Source organism: Mauremys reevesii, linkage group 7, assembly GCF_016161935.1.
Source record: "Mauremys reevesii isolate NIE-2019 linkage group 7, ASM1616193v1, whole genome shotgun sequence".
In the NCBI taxonomy this organism is placed as follows: Eukaryota; Metazoa; Chordata; order Testudines; family Geoemydidae; genus Mauremys; species Mauremys reevesii.
In genome coordinates, this window is record NC_052629.1 from 66,065,689 (window position 1) to 66,091,463 (window position 25,775).

General features: G+C 44.6%; 1 protein-coding gene across 13 annotated transcripts in view; it reads left to right on the forward strand.

The window, feature by feature from the left end:
* The first annotated feature begins 9,532 nt into the window (after positions 1-9,532).
* Positions 9,533-25,775, forward strand: part of DRGX (dorsal root ganglia homeobox) — a 46,798-nt gene continuing 30,555 nt past the window's right edge. Inside the window, exons 1-5 of one of the 13 annotated variants that reach the window (XM_039546307.1) lie at positions 9,533-9,615; positions 14,388-14,462; positions 15,631-15,723; positions 23,006-23,123; positions 25,292-25,386. In XM_039546307.1, coding sequence (XP_039402241.1) covers positions 25,329-25,386 — 58 coding nt within the window. In that variant the 5' untranslated portion in view covers positions 9,533-9,615; positions 14,388-14,462; positions 15,631-15,723; positions 23,006-23,123; positions 25,292-25,328. Of the gene's footprint in view, positions 9,616-10,632; positions 10,693-11,234; positions 11,287-12,183; positions 12,254-14,387; positions 14,463-15,630; positions 15,724-23,005; positions 23,124-24,686; positions 24,850-25,291; positions 25,387-25,775 lie in introns of those variants that run through there. The other 12 variants (XM_039546317.1, XM_039546308.1, XM_039546306.1 and 9 more) reach the window with 12 other exon arrangements.

The window sequence follows — 25,775 nt, forward strand, 5'->3', positions numbered from 1 at the left end:
GGCGGATACCATGTATTTGGGTTGTTATTTCTACGTCAAGCTGGAGGGGCGCCAGCACCCCTAGTTCCAGCACCTATGCACAGCTCTTGTGACATTCAGATTAACAACATGTCAGATAAGGGGGGAGCCAACCAGTCAGCTTTGAAATGGCTCCACCTCCAGGCTCCACCCATGGAACTGCAGCAGAGAGGAGAATGCTACCAAACTCTACAGACTTGCTGGCTTTTCAAAGGGTCCCATGCCGCCTGGCCTGTGGTGACAATGCAGGGAAGGAGTGGGGGGTGCTTCTGTATATACAAACCAGTGGGACAGAGCAGAACTTGGCTTAAGCCGGGCTATAACATAAAATCCTGAGCATTTTAGGCAGAACCATTTTTAGAAAACACCTCTGTTTGGTTAGAGTCTAGTTGTTGGAGCAGGGAGCCAGGATTCCTGGCTTTTATCCCAGCTCTGAGAACCAGGACTCCTGGGTTCTATCCCTGGCTGTGGGAGGGGAGTGGGGTCTCGTAGTTAGAACAGGGGAGGGAGGAAGTCTGGACTTCTGGGTTCTATTCCATGCTTGGAGGGGAGGGGGGATCCTCTGCAGCTGGGTCCCAGGCCATGCCAGCTCCCAGTCTGCGTATCCGTCTAGTGCCCATTTCCGAGGGAGCTGGGTCTCTGAAGACTGCTCCTCTATGGTTAGTGTCCTTCATAGCCACTATGAGACTAAACTATAGAGACCCCCCAAAAATCCTCCAGGACAGTAAGAGCACATTCCTCTCACCAGGAGATCTGGTGAGAGCTGGGGACTACGCGTTAGGCAGGGGATCTATGGCCAAGCATGTCTGTGGGCAGATTCAGAGAGGGGGCTGGAACCTGGAGGGGGAGAGACATATTTTATGCAAATGACCTAATACATATTTATCAAATATGCAAATATGGCAATTGCTCTATTTGCATGGGCTCCAGATTTGCAGGCCTACAGCCCTAAGGGTCAGGTCCCACCCCAGTACCAAGGGGGCCCCAACAGTGCTGGGCACATAGTGGCAGAGCTATTCCTCAGCCTTGATCCAACACTTGCCTGGCACACCAGCTCCTGCATGGGCAGTTGCCCAGCATGGCCCATTACACTCCACTGATACCTACCCTTTCTAAAGTGAGCGGGAGACCATGCTGCCCAGGCTGCAGGAACAGCCCTTTCTGCTGTGTGTACATGGGAAATGCCTGCCATGTCTTGATGCCTTTTTCCACGTTGTCACATGCTCTGGACCTATATATGATAAAGGTTAACAAGGCAGGATAGACATTAGAAACAGCAAAACACAATGCTAAGCAAATATTGTAATTTCTTCAAGTTCAACAGTAACTTTCTGGAGACATGTCTGCTGCAGGAAGCTGGAGAAAATATTTATACTGTAGGGAACTCTCTTTGTCTGTAAATAGCAACTTCTGTAATTAGCAAATTGCCAAATTGTTTTTACTGTATTAAACAAATGTGTGGAATATTTTTAATTAATCTGTAATAGAGTTATTTAATTTTCCATTAAAATTATGAAATACGTCTTCAATATATGTTATTGCAATGTTATTACATTGGTCAGTTTCCCTTCTAAGGCCTGGTCCAATGCTCATTGAAAACAATGGACACATTCCCATTGCCTTCAGTGGGTGCTGAATCAGGCCCTAAACTCCCATGGCAAAATTGAAAAAACAAAACAAAACATCTATCCCTATGCGCTCGATCCTGTAGTCATTATTCAAATAAAACTCACACTAAGCTTTCTAGGATTTTTGCCTGAGTACCATCAGCAAGCTCAGATCCACTGGGATTAGCCCCAGTCACTTTTTGTGCCAATGCCTAAGTAAATTAAGTCCCAAGCTACACTTTTTGAAAGACTGTTTCAGTTTGTTGGCATATAAAGTCCTTAAGGGCAAAAAAGCCCAGTTATGGTTCTATATTATACACTCCCATGAATATAGAGAGTTGTATGAAGCTATTGCAATTACATTAACAGATCCAAATTATAAAGATTAATGCTTTGTAGAGCCATAGAGTTAAAAGGGACCGCAAGGGTCATCTAGTCTAACTCCCAAATGTGGCTCAAACTCAAACCCATTGAATAACTTATTGTGTCATAAATCTAGAAGGCCAATGTGCTACCCATTAAACCATAGAGCCTGTCAATAAAGTGTATAAACTTCAGAGCATAAACTGATCCCCACCTTGGGTCAGGATGGCATCTGCTCCAATGGTACGGTGCCTCATGATTAGATGGCCAATTCAGCCATGGTGTAATTCCACTGAGGACAGTAAAGGCCAGATTTCCAAAGGTGAGCTGCCTAACTTGTTGAAATCAATGGAAGTTAGGCACTTAAGGTTTTTTGAAAATACCACCTCTGGTAATCTGGCCCTATGTGTAGTTACACCAGGAGTGAATTTGACTTTGAGTGTTTTGTACCTTCCTCTGAACCACCTTGCCCAGGCCACTCTCAAAGGCCAAAGACTACCATTCTTGGAAAACTATTAAAGTGACCCTGTTTGGCCCCAGAGGTAGCTGCATTTCAGTATTGGGTGAAATGATTCCTGACACCTTTACTGCAAAAGACATCTGCATTTTGGAGAGGGCTGAGTGGGGGAAGAAGCAGAAGCCCTTGACAGGGGAAGGAGAGATGTCCCAGCAAGGAGATCCCAGTTCACCTCTTCTCTCAGAAAGGTCTTTCCCCTTGCTGGTTCCCCCACCCTCCCAGAGTGAGAGGGGAAGAACTGGCGTCTCTGCCACTGGTTCTCCTTCTCCTCTGAAGGCAACAAAATGGTCCAATGAACTTTATTGCCTGTCATGGCACCCTACAGTGGTGGGGGACGGGAGAGACAATGACTGAATTCAGGAGGGATAAGAAGGGAGAATGGGAGTTTCTGGAGATGGGACTAGGAATGGGAGTGGAATTGGGAGGGAGTGGAAGTTGGACACCACTGACAAAGAGGATAACTGCCTACTACTGTAGCCAGCTAAGGAAGTTACTCCTTTAGTAAGTGAAGTCTGTGGTTTGGTGCTGGAGGTATCATTTTCAAACCCTTGCTGCTGACTCATAGACGTTCATGTGGCTGGTTGTGGGCCTGCTTCAGAACCCAAACTCCTTTCAGATACTGTCCATTTCTTCTCCTGCCAATGTTCTCTTCCCCTTTCTGTGCCCCAGCACCACAAGATGGTCCAACGCTGCATCACCACATAAAGTTAAGACTCATGACAATAGCCTCCAAGATGGGTAAGCTCCCTATCCTACACTGATCTACTAATATATATATTCCCACACACAAAACACTGTTAACTTAAAGTTGTTCAAGTGTTTTTTTCTCTTTTAGGTTTTATAGCACTGCCTATCACCAGAGTATCTGGGTGCCTTCCATGTAGAGACAATGGCAACAGCGAAAGCCTTCATGGAGTCTCCAGCTCTTCTCCCTTTTGGGGTAAAAATTTGGTTTGGGGTAGGGTTTTTCTTTTCAAGTTAGAGTTCATTGCTGAAGAACCCCTATTTTATGAACTAATAGCAGATTGAGGAGTTCATAAAATTTAGCACCTACAAACTACAGGAAGCCTGGTGCATAGGTTGCAGTCTGGTGCACTGCATCACTTTCTTCTTGTCCTTCAAACCACTGCAAAGAGCTTTCCAATGTACCAAAGGCATCGGAATGTGAAGGGATGTTGACTTGTTCTTTGTCACCGCTACCTGCCTGATGTGTTTGGGTTTTTTCCTGATGGAAAAAAATGATTCTTAAAACTGGCTGTTTGTAAGACTGGTGTTTGTAAAACAGGTTCCACTGTAATATCCTCTTCTCTTTTTTATTGGTAGGGATGATTGGGCTGTGTCAGTGTTGTGAGTGTCATTCTTATGGGGGAAAGGCTGTTTGTAATGAGAACATTCTTCCAACTCTAAGGCTCGCACTAAAAACCTGGGAAACCATGAGTTAAGACAATATCTGCACCCAGCACAATACAGATCTCCATGCATTAGCCCAATGCCACCAAGAGATATAGGCACACAAACACACTGAATATGGCCCCCTAACACAAGTCACTTTCAATTAAATAGTATCCCTCAATGCACACATCAAAGAGTCATCTGGTTCCTCTGGGACATCTTTATGGAGCCCTTGTTGATTCAGATGACAGAAAGAAGAAAGTTTTCTATTAAAGAGCAGATATAATTAATAAGTACGGTAAGTGATGGCATAGCTGAATACTAGATAATACAGTTCTGTGCCACAACAGGTGAAATATGCACAGCAAGTTACCGCCACTCAGTTATTTAAATTATTTTTTTCTGCACCACTCAACATAGTTTCATTATGGCTCATTAAACACTGATAATTAAAATAAAATATATTGGAATTGTTTATCCTGGACTTTGTAAGGAAATGAGGTTCATAATAATGCTGAAGGAAAAAATGAGAACTGCTCCAGGACTTGTAATTAGAATAACAATTACGCATAAGTCGGCTTTTATTTTTTTAGTAGCAAGGTGCATTTCTTGTTGTTAAATAATTGTACTAAGTATCAGAGGGGTAGCCGTGTTAGTCTGGATCTGTAAAAGCAGCAAAGAGTCCTGTGGCACCTTATAGACTTTACAGACGTATTGGAGCATGAATTTTCATGGGTGAATACCCACATGCATCTGACGAAGTGGGTATTCACCCACGAAAGCTCATGCTCCAATACGTCTGCTAGTCTATAAGGTGCCACACGACTCTTTGCTGCTTGTACTAAGTAAGAATTCCAGAGTAAGAATTGCTGGACTTTGGAGCATTGGTTTGGTTTCAACGTTTGAACCAGGCATGTGTTTATATGACCTAATCATAGAATCATAGAATTCAAGATCAGAAGGGACCATTATGATCATCTAGTCTGACCTCCTGCAAGATGCAGGCCACATAAGCCGATCCACCCACTCCTGAACTAATTATCTCCCTTGACTCTGCTGTTGAATGCTCCAAATCATGATTTAAAGACTTCAAGTAGCAGATAATCCACCAGCAAGCGACCCCTGCCCCATGCTTCGGAGGAAGGTGAAAAACCTCCAGGGCCACTGCCAATCTACCCTGGAGGAAAATTCCTTCCCAACCCCAAATATGGCGATCAGCTGAACCCCGAGCATGTGGGCAAGACTCTCCAGCCAGACCCTCTGGAAAAGGCTAACAATATCCCAACATTGACCCTTTGTACTAATTACCAGTGTGGCACGTTATTGACCTATTGACTAAACCCGTTATCCTATCATACCATCCCCTCCATAAACTTATCCAGCTTAATCTTAAAGTCATGGAGGTCTTGACTTTAATCAAAGAAGTAGCAGGAGATTTGAAGGGAATGTGGATCTCTACCAGAGTGGACAGTATGGAAAAGGGCTGTGACTCACTTGGAGTCTACCTATATCTATTATTATTAATAATTAGTATAACAGTAGCATCTAGAAGCCCCAACTCTTAATGGGGTTCCATTATTTTAGGCACTGTTTAAGCCAGGGGTTCTCAAACTGGGGGTCCGGACCCCTTGGGGGTCACAAGGTTATTACATGGGGGGTTCATGAGCTGTCAGCCTCCACCCCAATCCCACTTTGCCTCCAGCATTTATAATAGTGTTAAATATATAAAAAAGTGTTTTTAATTTATAAGGGAGGGTCGCACTCAGAGGCTTGCTATGTGAAAGGGGGCACCAGTACAAAAGTTTGAGAGCCACTGGTTTAAACCCATAGTAAGGAACAGTCCTTGCCCTGAAGAACTTAATGTTCTAAATAGACTCAGAGGGATTGAGGGTGCGATCCACAACGGGATGTAGGCATTGCGGTGCTCAGCATCACAGTGCCAAACTTTTAGGCACCTAGGAAATCCACAGAAGGCCACTGCAATTCACAAAGCCTGAGTTAGATGGCTAGGATCCCTATACAATACATGGGAAGATATGGGCATTTAAGAATAGGATCCACAAAAGCCACCACACTAGGCAGGGAGCCGTCTGAACTAGTCAATGGAGATGCTGACCAGAGGGGGATGTGCTATGCCCCACCCCCTCACAGAGATGGGCGCTTAAATCCAGGGTGCAGGAAGGCACTGAGCTCTGCTTAGTGATCCATGAATGGAAATGCTGCCTGGAGTCAGGAGGCTTATGTGCCTCAGCTGTTTTTGTAGGAATGAATAAGGCCTTCTGCCTTGTCTATACAAAACAGCTAGCAGAGGCAGCAGTAGTGGTGGAGCTACCTATCTGAGCAGTTAGTCTACTTACCTAGGGTATAGGGAATCCAGAGCCAATTCCCCCATCTGCCTGCAGGGGACCAAATATTTGAACAGGGGTCTCATGTCTCAGAAGAGTCCTCCAGACATTGAACTATGCAATATTCTGATTTGAGGCTCTCTCTGTATTTCCTGTTGACATTGCTCCACTGTGGATAAATTATGAAAGACCATTATATAAATTATTGTAGTATTTATATTTGTCATACAAATATATATATAAATAAAAATAAAGCATATAAATTATAAAGCACTGGGGCTGCACTTTGCTGAGGATTGTGGGAGTGCTTGGGAGTGAGGGTGAGTGTTAGTGTGCATCACTGTTTACTCTATTTTTCTTTGTGTGTGTGTGTGTTTAGTTTTATGGTTGTTGTGGGTTTAATTTCAGGATTTCTTTTGTTTTAGCAGGCTTTTGTCTGTCCGCTGAAGGGAGGCAGAGCCCTCAGTTTGTTGTGGATTCTGAGGGTTTAACCCATAGCCATGGGTTGAAAATTTTGCCTCCAGCCTCTTCCTCTGTGGAGGAGTATGTTGTAACTGTGGGGAAGGTGAGTAGGTTTAAAAGGTGAGTGAGGTCTGCCTCCCGCATGAGCAAGGCTATTGTGTTTGTTGCCTTGCTGAGCAGGTGGCTGTGGAGAAGATTATTGTGTGGGGTGTGTTTGTCCGTGTAGTGGCCTTCACGACACCTGCTGTTAAAGTTGCTATCTCTAATGTTCCTCCTTTATTAGGAAGTGAGCAGCTGGCCAGAGACCTGGCAAGTTATGGTATGATCTGTAGCCCTGTTAGGCTGATTCCTTTGGGCTGTAAAGCTCCAGAGATTCAACATGCCTCTCATAGGCAGGTTTGTATGATATTAAACAATGCTTCCCAGGTTTGAGACGTTTCCCTGAAGTACGGGATTGGAGAGTGTGGCTACACTGTGGCCGCTGACACTGATGACATGGCCTTTTTTTGTTGTAGGAGTCTGACACTTTAGGTCCGTCAGTGCCCTAAGATGAGGCAGGCTGCCCTTGGGAATGGGGACCCTCTGCCTGGGAATGTGGGGGTTTCTGAAAGTAAAGCACAGGGCTGGGTGGCTGTGGCAGAGACGGGGTCCCAACAGGCTCCAGATGTCTGTGGGGATGTTTTTTGGTGGGAAGATAGCACCTCCTTTACAACCTGGGGGAGACGGCATCATGGAGTCCGTGGCTCCTGACTCAGTGGCCTCTTGGCCTGAACCTGACTGTGAAATGGAGGCTGGACCTGTTGCTATGGAATCTCTGGCCTTGGCTGAGGATTCTGGCTTGCAGGCAAAGCCCCAAAGTGAAAAACAGCTGTAGAAGGTGGAGGGGTCTAGTTTCTGAGGGTGCTGTGAAGTGGGCTTGTTTGGTCAGTGCAGTTGCCTCCTTGAGCGAGCATTCCTGATTGTACTAATGCTTCTGTTTTCTCGCCTGTTGTTCCTCCCGTGGATTGGGATGTTGACAAGCCCAGCAGTTTGCTTGCCTTTGGGTCTGCTGAATCTACTTTTCATAGCTTAGGCATAAGTCCTTGTATGTGCTTGTGGTAAAGATTCATCATTTTCGAATGCTTGTTACGGCATGGATGGTGACTGATTCCAGCCAGCCAGCCTGGCAAACTGCATGCACGCCTCCAGTTGTGAAGAGGATGGGTGATTTCCAATGGAGAATTCATCACAGAGCTATAGTCATGCATGTGTTTGTGCATTGTTTGGCTCCACAGGTATCCATGGCCTGTCCTTTTGGTGACATGGAGGAGACTGCTTTTCATACGTTTCTTACTTGTTCCAGTTTACAGCCATTATTTCTTTTACCTCAGAGTATTTTTTGGTTATTGTCCCTTGATTTTTCCCCCTACTGCATTTATTTTTACTGCTAAGTATAGGTTCATAAATAGATGTGTGGTATGCCTTGCAAACTTTATTTTGGGTCAAGCAAACATGGCCATTTTAACAAAACAGACTATGTAAATGATCTGTTACTGGGCTTGCCGATGTTATTCAGTTTTTTAGATTTTTATGCCTTCACTTAGAGTTTAGATATTTTACTCTCATAAGCAATTTGGATCAGATTATTTAGCAGTGGACTATTGGAAATGTACTTTGTATTGGGATGAGCGACTGTTTTATAATCTGTAATTTACTGTGTTTTTATACTGATACTATTAAGTGTTTTAAAAGTCAGTCTGTCTCTCTCTCCATCTCCCTCCCCTCCAGTGACTATTTAAATATTTATCCACAGTGCCACAGGAGAGACTGAGGAAGCTCCAGATCAGAATATCCCAAATCTGACTGGTTACAGCACTTTCCTGAGAGATGGGAGAGCCCTGTTCAAATCCTTTCTTCCCCTCAGGTATCTATTGGGTTTCCGGGAAACGGGGCGGGCAAAGCCCACCCCATGCTAACGGAACCCCCCCCCCAGCCTAAGGGGAGGTACCACAGGGCCTCAGAAACCCACTAATTGCGGGGGACAACTAATAAAAGAACAGGGACAGGAGTGTGGTCAAAGGGTCATAAGAAGGGATCCTGACGGGGACACCGAGCAGAGAACCCCGGACAGCGCCCACTGCTCCTCGAAGGCGTCAAGGGAGCCAGCGGACGCCGCCCAGAGGAACTCCGCCCGGAGACGTGAGCGGACGAGGGACCGGAAACAAGCCCCACAGTCGCAGGAGTCTCCGTCGGCCAACCTCCTCTCCCTGGTCGCGTGGATGGCCTTTTTAGCCAGGGCGAGGAGGAGGTTGACCAGGAGGTCCCGGGAAATTGAACCTGGGTCTCCCACATCCCAGGTGAGTGCACTAACCACTGGGATAAAAGTTAGAAGGTGGGTGGCCTCCTCCTCCTGCTGGACTTTGAATGGGACCCCATCTGGTAGGCATCCTGCTTGTTGTATCAGGCCCTGCAGACACTTAGGCAGATGAACACCTGTCTTCTCTGGCTTGTGAATCAGCCTGGGGCTTAGGCCTCCAGATGCCTAGAGAGAGGAAGCAGCGCGCTTGCCCAGCGGCAGGAATGTAGGCACCTAGGGAACTTTTACCCTGAAAACGTAAGCGCCGACTAGTGAGCTTAGGCAAATACAGGGTTCAGTGGGAGTTTTGTGGGTGCCAGTGGAGCCAAAACTTGGATTTGGAATTGAGAGGGGAGGGGCAGTATCCTCCTAAAGGCCTGAGGCAGGGAGGCAGCTCCACAGAATAGGAGAGCAAGCAGTGACTTCATAGAGACCTGAAGCAGAGGGGCAGCCCCATAGGATGCAAGGAGGCAGTGACCTCACAGAAGCCTAAGGCAGGAGTAGTCATGAGGATCTGGGCAGGATGAAGTTGACCTCTCAAGGGCCTGAGGCAGGAGGCAGCCCCACAGGCTACAGGTCTTGTGTGGGTGGGGAACATTTGGGTCCCTTGCGGGGAGTGGTGTTCCAGTTCTCCAGATCCTGATGTTTCCCAGCTGTTCTTTTGTTCTGAGAGTTTTCACTGTGCTCCTTGAAAGGGTGGAGTTGCTGAGTTAGAGTAGGGGAAGACAATAGTGCAGCTGGAGGAAGGGGAAACCTATTGCAGGGAGAAGGGTTGGGTATATTGTGTTTGTGTGGAAGAGGGAGGAGGGACTGTGTGGGTGTGTGCAATGGGAATCAGTCAGGAGTGGTTTCCTTTTGCCCAGGCCATGGGCTGGGACTGGGGATGAGGGAAGGTAGGATGCCTCTAGCACACGCTAAACTGGTCAAGTCGGATCGGAGCAAGAGCCTGCGCTTCAACTCAACCGGCTTAGCATGCACTGAAATACAATTTGCTTTGTCTAAACCAGAGCATTATAACCTGTTAGATCATCCAAACCCCCCCCACATTTTATCCTAGTCAAGCCAACACCCTAGGTCTGCATCTGGCTGCCTAGGATAGTTACTATAGCGATGTCACATACTTCTTTGTAGGAGATGGATCCTGATGTCCTCCCTCTACAGGTCTGTCTGTAATGGATAAAAAAATTAGAGGTATTCTTAACTCAGGCGACAAAAGCAGTGAAGACACAGCAACTCGGGTTAGCAGCTTGAGTTTAAGCCTATAGGGCAGCCTGGGGTCAAAGTGGAGCCACTGGTCCAAGTTGCCATGCCTTCACTGATATTTTAACTCAGGTTAGTCACTCCGATTTAAGAACTCACCCTTGTTCTGCAGTGTCCCATATTTTATGTGACAGCTCCGCTACCCATGTTGCTGCAGAGGATAGAGCTATGGAAAAGGGCCTCCTTGTCCAAAGTAGTGTCTGGCTGAGGGTGCTGACCAGCCCTGTAGTTTATAGAATCATAGAATATCAGGGTTGGAAGGGAACTCAGGAGGTCATCTAGTCCAACTCCCTGCTCAAAGCAGGACCAACCCCAACTAAATCATCCCAGCCAGAGATTTGTCAAGCTGAGCCTTAAAAACCTCTAAGGATGGAGAGTCCACCACTTCCCTAGGTAATCCATTCCAGTGCTTCACCACACTCCTAGTGAAATAGTGTTTCCTAATATCCAACCTCCAATTTGTCTAGATCATTCTGGACCCTATCCCTACCCTCCAGAGTATCTACCTCTCCCCCCAGCTTAGTGTCATCCACAAACTTGCTGAGGGTGCAATCCATTCCAACATCCAGATCATTAATGAAGATGTTGAACAAAACCAGGCACAGGACAGACCCCTGGGGCACTCCAATTTATACTGGCTGCAAACTAGACATCAAGCCATTGATCACTGCCCATTGAGCCCGATGATCTAGCCAGGTTTCTATCCACCTTATGGTCCATTCATTCAATCCATACTTCTTTAATTTGCTGGCAAGAATACTGTGGGAAACTGTATCAAAAGCTTTACTAAAGTCAAGGTATATCACGTCCACCGCCTTCCCCATATCCACAGAGCCAGTTATCTCATCATAGAAGGCAATCAGGTTGGTCAGGTACAAATTGCCCGGGATGAATCCATGTTGACCATTCCTGATCACCTTCCTCTCCTCCAACTGCTTCAAAATGGATTCCTTGAGGACCTGCTCCATGATTTTTCCAGGGACTGAGGTGAGGCTGACCAGTCTGTAGTTCCCCAGATTCTCCTTCTTCCCTTTTTTAAAGATGGGCATTATATTTGTATTTTTCCAATCATCTGGGACCTTCCCTAATCACCATGAGTTTTCAAAGATAATGGCCAATGGCTCTGAAATCACATCAGCCGACTCCCTCAGCACCCTCAGATGCATTGCATCTGGACCCATGGACTTGTGCATGCCAGCTTTTCTAAATTTCTTTCCTTAGGAAGGGAGAGGAGAGAAGGATAGTACCTAACAAAGGTCTCAAGCCCTGCCCTTTCCCAAATTTCAAAACCTCCAATACTCCCCAACTGCACAACCCAATGAGTAACCCAATCCCTCCCCCACCCACCCCAGCTGGCACTCCCTCCTATAGGACAGAACCATTCACTGTAAATGTATAGGAGCTCTCACAGTTAATTGGGAAGATTGTCAAGGGGATGCATTTTAATGACTCTGTGTAAAAATGTCACACCTAGTCCATTTAAGTGCCCTGCTGGTGTTGTTGGGGCTCCACCATGGGAGACCATTTAGCAGGTGTGAACTGATGTTTAGTGAATGAGTCAACTGTGCCTTGCTATTAAAAGCCATTCACAGAAATAAGAGGGCCTTTCCCTTATTACAATATACAAGACCATAATGGGAAGTTTCTGTACCTACAAGAGCATGTGTGGATACAGGTGCATGGAGAAATTACATCACGTCTGTTTCTTTACTGTAAAAGCAACAGCAAGTGACCTGCAAATCTGAGCTTTGACACTTTGTCCGCACTAGGAAAATGACCTCTTACTGGCAACAAGTGCAGCTGGGTACAATTTAATGGCAAGTGTTTTCAAACCAATGCTTTGATGCATTCAAGTCAAAATTATGTCTTTTCCTGTTAAGATTTCAGAGGTGGAAAATAAGAATCAACAGAAAAAAATGCTGATGAAATCAAAAAGAAAAAGGAGACATTTGAGGTAGATGTTCTGCTGCCTGCAGGATTGAAGCAAAAAGACCTGCATAGGAGTACAAACTTCTACTGCTTGAGCTAAAGGACTCCTTTTGTCAATTGGGGAGTAGAAGCAGACTCATACATCATTGCATATGGTTCAGTTATTTAATCGGGAAACACACTTCTTATGAAAAATGTCCTTTTTCTTTGAAAAACATGTAATGACTTTGCAATCTGGGATTTTTCCAGGCACTTCAGAAAGGAGCGCTGAAAATAGTTTTGTTTTTAAAAATTCCTTATATACATTTGCTTCTCCCCTCTGGTTATCCACTTTATTCAGATTACTTAATAAATCTCTTTGAAATTTTTTTGCATCTTTGTATCCTCAATAGATACAGCAGAAATTATTACTTAGCTGAATACCAGAGTACATCTCTTTCTGGATTTATCCAAAGCTGAGCAGGAAGAAATGTCTATTTCACATTTCACATTGCATTATTTAGCTTCCATTTAGCCCACAAAACTTCGTCTTGTTAAAGGTATAAGAAAAACACATGTTTATTCCATAATTATGACAATGTGAAAGCATTGTTAAATTCTCATAAAACTACTAACAAATCTTTGAAGGCTCCAGGGGAGTTGCACCCTCAGAGTTTACTGACTCAATAATTGCCTACATTCTGATCTGGAAGTGGTTGATTTCTTTTTATATGCCTTATGTATCATTATACCAGATGTTGCTATGTAGTTTTCTGCATGGAAAAAAGAGTTTGTGTTTAATTAACATGTTGTGTTTATCAATTCTGAGATGTTTGATCTTGTACAGTATATCAGGATTACTTCTGCTATTCTATGATATTCTCCTTTCTTTTTATAATCCTTCTTTAAATTGTTTTTTTTAGTAACACTCTTTCAAAATAATATTTTTTTTTTAAAAGTGGACTTGACACATCCCTAATTTCCATATATGGAAACAAAATCACATTCAGGGGTAAATTTACAGTTGTGCTGAGGCCCAGCCTCTTTTTTTATACAAGCACAGTAACACCTAGTGATCTGACCCCTACCCAGATCAGGGTCCCATTGTGCTAGGAGCTGCACGTACACATAGTCAGACACCGCCCCTGCCTTGACGAGTTTGCAGTTTACATAGATGATCCAGGTGGAGGGAAATATGCCCATTGTACAGATGGGGAGCTAAGGCACACAGAAATTAAGACCCAGATTATAAAAGGTATTTAGGTTGTCTAACTCCCAGTGATTTCAATGAGAGTTAGGCACCTACCTACATTGGAGGATCTGGGCCTATGTGCCTTGCTCAAAGCCAGACAGAAAATCCATGATAGAACCAGTACCTGAACCCAGAAATTGATCACCTGAGTCCCTACACAGTACCTTAAGAGATTACTTACTGTAACTTGAAGTTCTTCAAGATATATGGACCATATCTGTATTCCACACAGGGGGGGTATGCATGAGTGACATGCTCCCAAGTGCTGAAATTCTTCAAAGCAATGCGGGTTGACCTGCACATGCTCAGTAGTTTACCTCGTGATCCCAAGAAATGGTTTAAGGTGAGGTGCAGGATGATGCCTCTTCAGTTCCCTCTTACTGCAATCCAACAGGATCCAAAGCAGAGAGGAAGGAGTGTTGGTAGTGGAATACAAACAGGGACCACGTATCTCAAAGAACCTCCAGTTATAATAAGTAACTTCCATTTCTTCTTTGAGTGCTGGTCCCTATGCGTGGTTCCACTCATGGGTGACTAGCAAGCAGTGCTCAGAGTGGAGGAGGGCACGAGGAAGCTGGTAGCAGAGGTGCCTGTAGTACTGCCATTCCTACAGCCACATCCACCGTTGCAGCTTGAGTTGGAGTGTGATGCAAATGTGTGGACACAGTTCTAAGTTGCCACTCTGCAGATGTCCTGCAGCAGAACGCCCAGTAAGGATACCGTGGAGGCTGCTTGTGCTTGTGTGGAATCAGCCATAATACCCTCAGAACGGGGTGGGAGTGTCTTAGCTACTTTGTAGCATTCTAATATACATCCCAAAACCCACTTAGAAATCCTCTGTGAGGACACAGCCCATCCACACATCCTTTCTGCTATGGTGACAAAGAGCCTCGGAAATTTTCTAATGGGTTTGGTTCTTTGTACGTAGAACGCCAGAGCACATCTGATGTCGAGGGAGTGAAGTCTCTCGTCTCTGGAAGAAGGACTTTTGGGGAAAACACAGGTAAGTGGGTCGATTGGTTAATGCGGTACTCAGAAACAATCTTGGGGAGGAGTTTGGGGTGGAACCCAAGGCAGACCTACTCTTTGTGGAATACTGTGTACAGGGACGCAGGTGTGAAAGGTGTCTGCCATCATCGTTTCTAGCTCACTGAACCTCCTGGCCGAAGTGATTGCTACAAAGAATGCCACCTTCACAGAGAGGTGGGTCAAGGCACATGTTGCTATAGGTTCAAAGGGCGGACCTGTGAGTAGGGGTTACAGTCCCATTGAGTCATAGGCTAAATAACCAGAGGGAAGACCCTGACCAAGCCCTTCATGAATCGCACAGTAGTTGGGTGTGTAAAGACAGAATGTCCCTCCACGAGGGAGGAAGGTACTGATTGCTACTAGGTGTACCTGCAGTGAACTAAGGGGCGGGAAGGCTGGAGTCTTTAAGGACACTAGGTAGTCTAGGATGATTGGAACATCCACAGTATCAAGTGAATGTTGGTGGTGTAGTATCCAGGCCGAAAAACACTGCCATTTAGCTCAGCAGCAGGATCTAGTAGAATCCTTTCTACTTTGGCTAAGGATTTCCTGGACATGGATGAAGTATAAGTGCTCTATTTCTGATGCCCATTCAAAAGCCAGGATATGAAGTGAGTACACCCAGGTCGGGGTGCTTGCTTTTGCCCTTGTTCTGGGTTCAGAGATCCTGGAATAGGCAGATTCTGATTGGCAGGTGTGTGGATATGGTTAGGAGTTCTGTGAACCAAAATTGTCTGGGCCAATAGGGTGCTAGGAGGATGGTGGCTCTGTCGTGACAGATCTTCCATGGAACTTGTGGTAGCAGTGGGATGGGAGGAAAGGCATATTTGAGGCCGGCCATCCAGGGGAGTAGGAGAGCGTCGCCCTAGGAATCATGGTTTCTAGCTCCCCTGGAGCAATACCTGCAGAGCTTCCTGTTCATCTGGGATGCAAAGAGGTCCCATTGAGGAGTACCTCACTGTGTAAATAGGTGGGTTAGAAATGTGTTGTGTATCTCCCATTCTTGGTCTGTGGAGAAACTTCTGCTTAGTTTGCCTGCCCAGAAATTGTGAATGCCTGGGAGGTATGCAGCTTGTATCATAATGTGGTTTCCGAGACACCAGTTCTGATGAGATTTCACTCCCCCCTCTTTATTTATACAGACCACTGTGGTGTTATTGTTTGACATTATCTATACATGGAGTGAGCATATGAAGGGAAGGAAGGCCTTGCACTGTGGATCGCTCATAACTCTAGTAAGTTTATGTGTAATCTGGACTCACTTGTGGTCCTGATGGAGGACAAGATTCCAACTCAGGTCAGGAGGCGGTAAGAAGGAATTGGAAAGGTGTCGGCCTGCACCGCCCCTTATAGTCTCAGTCGGGAGAATGAGGGAAACTACTGCATGTGTGTGGGTCAACAGACATCACTTTGAAGAATTTCCAGACTTGGGCACATTGCGTGCATCTGTATGCCTCATGTGGAATACCCCTAGGGATCAGCACTCAAAGAAGAACCACAAGACCATCTTTCACTTTGCACCCAGTAAATCAGTTATAGACCCAGGGTAAATTTTTCAAACATTCTAAATGACGTAGGAGCCTTCGTCTCATTGACTTGCAGTGGAACATAGGCTACATAGGGACTTCTGAAAATGTTATCTCTATAGGTATGATTCAAGGTACAAGTTCTCAGATCTGCACTTGCAGTTCAAATGCAGGTCTAAAATGTGGGCACAGATTTTGAGAGTGAAAATTTCACCTGCCTGACTAAGAATATGCCCCTTAACACAAAAATAACAAGGTCTAAGCTTTGCAGCATATGGATACAAATCAAGAAGCCACTAACTGAGTATTCTAGTCTCACTGGATCATAAAGCATAAACAGAGATGAACAGCAGGACCATCACCATTCCTCTCCACATTTTGTTTGTAAGATGACAGCTCACAATTTCATCCCCTGCTTCTGAGTCCAAGAGACATGTAATAACTTCTTCCTTTCCCTCTTGCATGCAATGCTCAAGCTATATAAATTCTTCCATCTTTTTCTCCATCCGTGATATGCTGTTGTTGCTGGAATGTTGCTTCTCATTCGTGTTGCTTCTCATTCTCATATCTCCCAAAGTTATATGTAGTATTTTTTCAAACAGAGGGATGATTCAGTGACACACAAATGCACCAAAGAACCATGAAAAGGAAACACAAAGGCCAGGTTCACAACCTGGCATAAAAGAAACAGTATCCCATAGGCCACTGCCTGTGACCTTTCCTACAGGCGATGTGTAAATGCAAAGAGAGACAACAATGGTTCAACTGACATTTATTGCTCACATGATGAGCATAGAACATCGTACAGGAGCCCAGAAAGCACTCCCTGGACAGGTGTACACTGTTCATATGCGGATCACACACACAAGATCTGGAGGACAAGCACATACTGTTTAGTCATATGATGTGAACTCCTCACTCCCCTCAACACCTCAGCGCACAGCAAACATGGAGATCCAAAGAAATGGGGAACAACCATGCCAGACAACAATGCTAAACTGTGTGGCACCTGTACTGTGTATAAACCACCCACATACAGTAAAGCTACCTTACACCTTTGGGAATGGTGCATTGTTTGGAGGAGCACACTGCAATTTAGTTTGAGCTCTAACATGACCCAGCCCCCTTTTTTCACTTTGTATTGTGACTTCTCTTTAACAGCCATATTTGCTACCTACTTAGCTGTATGCATGAGGGCAGCATACCTGTGCATGTCTGATTAAACTCACCTCCTTTTTCCAAGCATCTACAGCAATTTCTGCTTTTCTGTGCCATGTCTTTACCTATCCTTCATAATACCATGTTTTGCCATAACCTTTTCACTAGTAGTCAGTAATTTACAATTCCCTTTTATTCTCACATTTCCTCTACTGTGCTTTGGCCTTATATCTACTGTAAAATTAATGCTGTGGGCCAAATTCTTCTCTCGGTTACACAGCTGTCAATCTGGAATAACCTAGTGGTAATAATTGTACTCTTCATACTGGTACAAATGAGAGCAGCATTTGGCCTTATGGCTAAATCAGATAACCCACGTAACTCCATTGATTTCACTGGGGTTGCGCAGGGGTAAAAGCGAGCAACATTTGGCCCTATAACTACATTTCATACACAAACCTTCATTAAAAGAGAGTTAAGGATGCAATGTTAAATACTCAGAAGGCAGCAGAGGCCAAAGCTAAGGCTGCCTTTGCAATCTAAATTCTGCCCTCTGATGCGTGTGCTTCAGACACAGTTTCCAATTGCATGATCACATGCCATATTTAAAATAACACAACATATAATATCTATTATTTCTACAACCTTACATATACACATGGAACATCTTAAAGTATAGGGCACCACTCTGTGTATGCCACACCTACCAAGTCCAGAAAAGTCATTTATCTGAAAAGTACACAGTACACAGAGGAATAATGAAAATCTGCAGGCACATCTAGGGGGTGCCCCACTAGATGTAGGAGATAATGTTATATACTGTCTTGTCTTATTGTTTTTCCACTACACAGACTGTCTTGTGAGCAGGTGCTGTTTTCAATCTGCTCTCAGTATGTAGTGTCTGTGGTCTCTGTGTAGTGTCCAGACTGATCCCTTTCCTGCAGTTTGGCTTTCTTAATGCAGAAATTAACAACAATACAATATAAAGTTCAGTTGAAACCTTCTCCCCATGCTTGTCTGCTCCGAGGATCCCTCCTTCAGGGCTGCTCAGCCCACACCCTATATCCTCTCTAGAGAGTCCCTCCCACCGCCCTTATAACTGGGCCATAAGCCATTTGCCTTGATGGATCAGCAAATCCAGGTTAACCCATTTGCAGCAGAATCAACACTTGCTAACAAGGTAGGGTATTTCATGCAAACTTTGCCAGCCTATCATCTAATTCTCTTTTATTCTTATTTTCTTTCTTCAAAATGGAAAAAGAAAATATTCTTAAATCAGGAGAATAGCTGGATGACACAAAAATATCTGCATCTAACTTTCTGGGTTTCAGACTTATTTGGTTTATACTTCTGGAGACCACTTTGATTATTTTTGCAAATGTAACATAAATGAGAAACATAGACATTATCCTAACCATAAATCGTAAGAATTCTCGGTGTTAGAACCCATATGCAAATACAAAGCAAGAGAGGTTCTGTGATCTATAAAATATTCATGGACTTCTTTCTCATAATTAAAAAAATAATAATAGTTTTGTCTTTCTGGTGTGTAATTCTTGTGTGTTGGTAAGATTTACAAATATACAGAAAGGTCAAAATTTTCCAAATTCAGCTGCTGATAGTTGGATGCCTAAATAAGTACCTTATTTTTCAGAGCTGATAAGAGCTCCCCAATACATCAGTGACCACTGAGAACATTCAGCAACTCTAAGAAGGAGGTTACTTATTTAGGAGCCTAAATATAAAAATAGGCACCTAAATTAGGCCCTCAGGTTTGAAAATACTAGCTTCAATGATTCCTCCATGTGAGTTCTAAATACGTCAAACAGCAAAGCTGGGATAAATTATAATGAAACTGGTGTCAAGTCTACGGACCTAGCCCTGCAAACTCTAGCCTCACAGTCGGAAATCAGGACCTGTAGCAAATCCAGTCTCCAGGCAAACTAATGAGCACAGATGGCCTGTGAAAGGCTTCTTGATTGGCTACAGTGCCTGATTGGTGGGAGGAGTCAGCAGGCTGTCTCTAAAGCCCAGCAGCAGCAGTAAAGGGTCAATGGCTGCCCAAAGTGTTTGCCCGTGGCTATGATAGTTCTTGCTTGTTCCTAGCCCTGCTCCTGGCTTGGACCCAGCCATTCATCACGGCAGGAAACCTGGCTGTGACCCTCAGCTCTGATTCCTCACTTTGGTCCTGACCCTCGGCTCTGGCATCTGGCCTCTGATTCCAGTTCTGGCCTCCTACTCCTGGCTACTGACTCCTGCTCTAACCAATAGGCATGACTATCCATGTCCCAGTCATTGACAGAATGCTTCCACTGGCATTAATAAGACTAGATGTCTGAATATGGACTACTCAAGTGAGAAATGAGTTACAGGATCTGGCCCTAAATCTGTAAATCTCATGAGTCTTTCAGTATTCAAGGCCTCTGGTGATCTCTAACCGTCAGCTCTGCAGCTCTCAATTTTCTCATTGCTCAGGGCATATTTTAGGGTTTAGGCCATAAACAGTTACAGGGAAATGTGGAAATTCATCTAAAGCAAACAATGACACCTTCCGCCATTAGGTGCAAAGGAGAGTTAAGTAGGGGAAAGCCTGCTAAACTTGCCACAAACCTGCTGGTATCAAGGGAGCCAACTTAGCCTCACCTAGAGGAAGGATGGTCCAGTAGTTAGGGTGCTAACTCAGGAGACCTGGGTTCAATTCCATGCTCTGCCACAGAGTCCCTGTGTGACCTTGGGTGGGCTGCTTAGCCTCTCTGTGCCTCCGTTCCCTATGGGTACAATGGGGGAAAATATCCCTGCCCTGCCTCTTAGGGGTGTTGTCAAGATCAATATGTTAAAGCCTCTGCCCAGCTCAGATACTATGGTAGTGGGGAGCAGAGGACTACCATACATGGATAGATCTCACCCTTTACTGACCCTTTGGAAACCATTCCTCATTAACCCTGCCTTGGGGCACAGCTGGGTGGGGTGAGAACATGACCAGCAGAGAGTTGCTTTGTATGTTGTCAGCCAGAGCAAACCCATGGGGACATACTTCTTGGGAGTTATGCTGACTCGGTCACCGTTCATCCCTGTGGAGCCTTGATCTCTGCTATCACATGGGACTAGGTAAGGAAGGGTAAAGGCGGGGCTCCAGGTGGAGACATGTTGTCATTGAGATGGAGCTAACTCTCTGAACTAGTGTCCCAGCCATCTACAGATGCCAGACTCTGCCTGATTTCTCTGAGGATCTCAGAACATGGAATGGAAGGCTGTGAACTCTGCACTGAGCATTCCCTGGAGGATCTAAGAACAATGCTCCCTAGGGAGGCAAAGTTGGCTCCCTCAGACACCAGGTTCCTCAGGAGCTATCTGGGGGTCTGTGAATACCTTTGGGGGGCAGGAAGAGGACTCTGCATGAGGACATGATATGGCCCAGGCTTTGAAACAGTAACTTTTCCCTTATATTTTGCCTGCTGCCTTAGCTGTGGAGCAAATATTTTCATTCCAGACAACACTCCTTACGTGAGAAAAATATATGCAATCCCCATTAGAGAAAGCAAGGTTTACTTCCACAGTCAGTGGATGTAAGAATACTATTACCAGAGTGCATTTAATCTGTGCCTTTTAAACCTCCTGTAGCTCCTATTGTCCCTATATACTGCTTGACCTTATTGCTGCTTTCCATGGTCTCCCTCTGATTTGCAGGCTTCCTTATTAGTCTATGTTTCATTAGACTTTACCCTCCCACTCCCAATTCTAAGATCCCTATCTGGGAGAAAGGGACTCTAGCAATGTGGAGTGTTTTTATGTGAATTAAAATATCTGCTCCTTAGTCGAAATCTGAACAATGAAACAGTAACAGGATAACAAAGAGAGATAGTCATCACCTATAAGTAACCCTTTCTCTAGCAAAACTCCCTTTGAACTCACTGAGGACTGCAATCTTATAAATTCAGACCAGAAATATTGTTAATAACCTGACTAGGCTGTGTATATGTAATAGAGCTGTGTTACCCTTAGTGTCTGATTGCTGCAGGAAAGAGAAACTTTTCTTGGCCAGAGAACCCGGTGGTGTTTACCATGGGAAGTGGTTTAAATAAAACCTTTTGAAATATGGTTTTAGCTTTAAATAAGCATTTCAGTCATCATAAAAAAGGCTCTAATGTCTCCTGCAGCTTTGATGTTGAACACGTCACATTCTTCATTAAAGCAATCACTGTTAAAACAGAGGGACATAAAGCAACATAGGATTTATTCCTTCATTAAACTGATGATCCGTATATGAAGCCAATTAACATGATGAGTCTGGTGAACATCAAGTGTAAAGAGGTTACAGAAAATTAAAAGCAGTCACCTTGGTCTTTAGCTAAAGAAAGAACACTTTTACATTATAAATTATAAGAGTGTCCAAGCGGGACAAATCGGCAAATTTGGTTAATTGGAAAATACATTTTACTGCACATGAATTAAGGTAAAATAACCTTTTAGCTACTAGCCTTTTTTTGTGGCCAGGTATTGAGCATCACCTAGAAAGCAAGTGTTTATGACAGCGAGAGGACAGCAGCTGCTTCATCAAACTTTGGTCACTCTGAGTTTCTTAGAGCTTTGCCAAATCAAAGCTTAAATCTCCAAAGGAAAAGATTTTCTCCAAACATGATTTTGTTGGGTCAGTTCAATCCATGTCTAGGATTTATTGCAACGACTAAGTCTGCCATGGATAGCTTTGGGGAGGAGGGGTGGGCGCCTACAGCACAAAAACAGTTTTGCCATCAGATTCAAACACAAACGGCAAAAGAGCAAGTCTACCCACAAGTAATATGTTTGCCTGACTTCCCGGGAAAGGCGAGCTGTGCTGTAATATTTTTTGCTCACTTAAATGTCATTTTGCACTTGGACTTTTAAAACATTGGTCTTTGATAGTGAGGTGATAGTCCCTCTTACTGAAACTTCCTAGGTATTTTCCAGCTGCACCAACTTGGGAGGAAAATAACGAGAACGATCAAGAGGTAATGTGGAGTTTCTGAGACATATAGAAATAGTCTTTCCGGCCGCGACCTCTGACAGTGTCAAATCGAAGCGACAGTGAAGGGATCTTAATGAAGAGGCGGAAGGGAATGTTTGGGGCTACAGCTGGAGCTGTGCTGGATGTGTGTGATACCAAACGCGCTGTCCCGGGTGCTGAAATAAATCGTTCCACTTGAATCTGCTTTATGACTTTGACCACTGGTGAAAAAGACTCCAATCAGATAGAACTTTTCATTATGTCAAATATACGTTTTGTGCATTAAAATTAAACAGGCGATGGGGTGGGGGAATTATATACTGCTTAGTCATCTCGCTTGGTTTTGCAACGGCTGCTTCTTGGAGAAAAGGCAGCCTCGCCCGGTTATGAACTGGGAGCTTAGCGAGAGATCCTTCTGGTTCTATTTAAAAAGAAAAGAACTTAGAGCACTTACCCTTGCTCCATTTGATCAGCTCTGCCTCCTGCAATACGCTGAACTTGCAGACTTTAAACCGCTGGGGAAAGTGAGACTTGGAGCCAAAACAGCAATGCATCCCTTGACAAGAGCAAGGCCTGAAAGCTCCAGAATGAAGTTATTATTATTTTATTAGGAGTTCTTATGATAAAACACTCTCTCTTTCTTCCCCGTCCTCTCCCCCTCTCTCTCTCACACACACGACGTCAGAGAGAAAGGAAAAGGCACATCTGTCTACATGCATAGGGATCCTGCAGTGCCAGTCCTGCCATTGGGTTTGAAAGCAGTGGATGTAGGGGCTGCTGCAGATGGGAGATTCAGCTTTGAACTTTGAGTTCTCTCTCTCTCTCTCTCTCTCTCTCTCTTTTTTTAAGGTAAAAATGACCCTCTGCAGCTATTTTGAGGATAAGACCGTTGCAGGAATTGGTGCCTGGTCCTGTAATAACCAGCTCGAATTCATAATAGAGTTTTCTGTAGACACTTGCCCGGATGGTAAGTCAACAGCGATATATGTTGTCAGAGTGCTTTGGAAGATAGAACTCGTGCAGGTTTTAAATATACCATGATCGTGTTAGATTCCATATCCAATCTGTTTTAGTTCTGCTTTACACATAACGAGTCTGAAACAGACTTTTCGTCTGTGTACACTTCTTTGGGGAAATTTTCAAATCCATTCCTTGTTTAAAGCAGATGTATAGACGAATTTCCAAAGGCTTATTCGTGTTTATTTAATGGGATCATATACGTGGACTAACTACCTAAAGACCTCTTCGTTTTAAACCAATCTCTGCTTCTGCAGCTGTGCAATCTACATCCATCTCCTTTGCTTGTCTTTGAACGAGCTGTGTCTTTAAGCTCCCACCAGGTCTGAGGGAGCTTCTGTAGCTTTGCTCGCCTTTACTACTGTTCCTGCACAGAACATTACAGTGTTTATAAAATATTAAATCTGTGTAGTCTGCCCAAGAAGCAATTGTTCCAAAATAAAATCAGTAGTCTAGACGAAACATAGACACCAGAACTTATCAACAGTTGTCTGACTTGCATCTTCTGATGCATCTTGAGTGGGTCATAATACCAACTTTATTTTCAGTGGTGCATAAATTAATTACACGCATTTAATAACCAAAATATCATTATATTCCCCCTTTAATATCATAAAGGCTTTACGCCAGGGAAGCACTTAATAGTGCAGGGGGCCATAACAGGCCATTATCCTTGTGTAATGCTATTACAGAACCAATTATGCGCCATTATACTTGCTTTTTTTTGCAGTTTATGTGATTTGATCCAATCCCGCGTCCCTGACTTGAAAATTTCATCTGGGTACTTTAAAGTCTAATTTTCACCCGGGCTGAGGGAAGGGCTATCTCTCTCCGCTGAGCCTACGTCTCGGATGCATTTTAAAAGTAATTGCAAAGGGTCCCGCCGCAGACGGGAAGCGAGCATAAATCCAGGGACCCCTCGCTGTGAACAAAATCAAACTTTGCTTTGGTACGGTCGCTTGGAAAGACAAGACGTGTGCAAAGCGGGGCCCCAAAAAACCCATCCGCGGGCAATTAACAAGCGCTTTGTCAGACTCCGCATCCAGGGGAAGATGCCGTGTGATCGCGCCATGCACAAGTACTAACGGTCCCCCACCACTCCCATCAATAAGGGGGCAGCCCAAAGGGGATGTACAGAGGGTCTGGGGAGCTCTGTGAAAGCGTAATGCATATAAAATAATGGGATTTTTTGTTCACATTCCTGATGTTTGCTGAGAAATGACGCTTTTTTTTCCTCCTCCACACACCACGTGGGCCATTTGTAGGGCCCAATAGACCTATCCAAGTTACTCACTGTAGACAGCGCTGGAAATAATCAGATTAAGGCCAATTATGCGTGAGATTATAAAGGCAAGTGCTGAGAGGCAGAGCATGCTGTAGACAGATATAAAGACATCTGGCCACTTCCAGAACTCCGCAGAGCCCTTCTGTCTCTGCAGCCAACAACTCACAGCATCTTATTCCAATTAAAAAACACCCCCAATCTTACTGCTGATTTTTACCTCTGTTTTAGGTATGGAAATTTTTTTCTTATTATTTACCTTCCGGATTTGGGATGTCACGCTGTGTACATTGTAAGAGTTATTTTGCTTAAAAGGAAACTGGTGCCCAAACTGAACGCAGCTGCCACTGGATCGGATCACTTGAAATGAAGACAGCCTTTAGAGTAATGAAAGGTTTTACTGCTATTTACTTGGGTCAGAATAGTTTAGATTGGAAAATAACTTCTTTTTTAAACAATCAGTCCATTGGTGTCTCTAGGTAGTTCTCCTTTGTGTGCGTGTTTTATCTGTGGAGAGAGAGAGAGAGAGAAAGTGTATTTAGAAACTTTTGTTGGTTCTGAATGCTGCCCACCAGCAATGAACTCTTCTTCTTTTAAGATCACTGAATACAGTATTGGAGGCGATTATTTTCTGATCCTATTGAGATGCGGTGAGGACTCACCAAGTTTCTACAGGAGCGCTCAGTTTATTGTCTGTTCATTAATAATTATTTTGAAATCTCGTCGCTGGGCTTTGTAGTTGTTTTGTGTGGAGGGGAGGGGGGAGGTTGGCTGTTTAAAAAAAAAATCCGTATTATTCCGGACAGGAGATTGACTCTTTGGTGTTTGTTTCGCAGCACTGGACAGCCGCCGTCCTTTGCCCCGCTCCTGGCAATGTTTTACTTCCACTGTCCCCCGCAGTTAGAGGGTGAGTGTTGTGGCACAAATTCGTGTAAGTACCGGTGTTTCCCTTTGGGCGGGGCGGGGTCTGGGCAGTGCACCCCCGTGAACCTTGCAGATTTTGCCATTTCTTCCTTGATTTCCCCTTCCACCGGGAACCAGCAGAAAAGCGCCGCGTTACCCGAAGAGGAAATAGAACAGCACCCCTTGGTGTTTCCTCCAGCCTCGGGATGGAGGCAGGGATGGGGGGGGGTATTTTTTTAATTTGATTTATGTTGGAAGTGCCTTGTTTTTGTTGTGCCCCCCCCCTTCCTCCCCATGACATTTTGCCACCTGCCTCCCCTCTGTGGCTAGAGAGCCCACAGATCAGCCCCAGGCTACGGAGGAAACGCTTTCCTCCCCTCCCAGCACAGATGTTGGTTTCACGGCTGTAATCGGGAC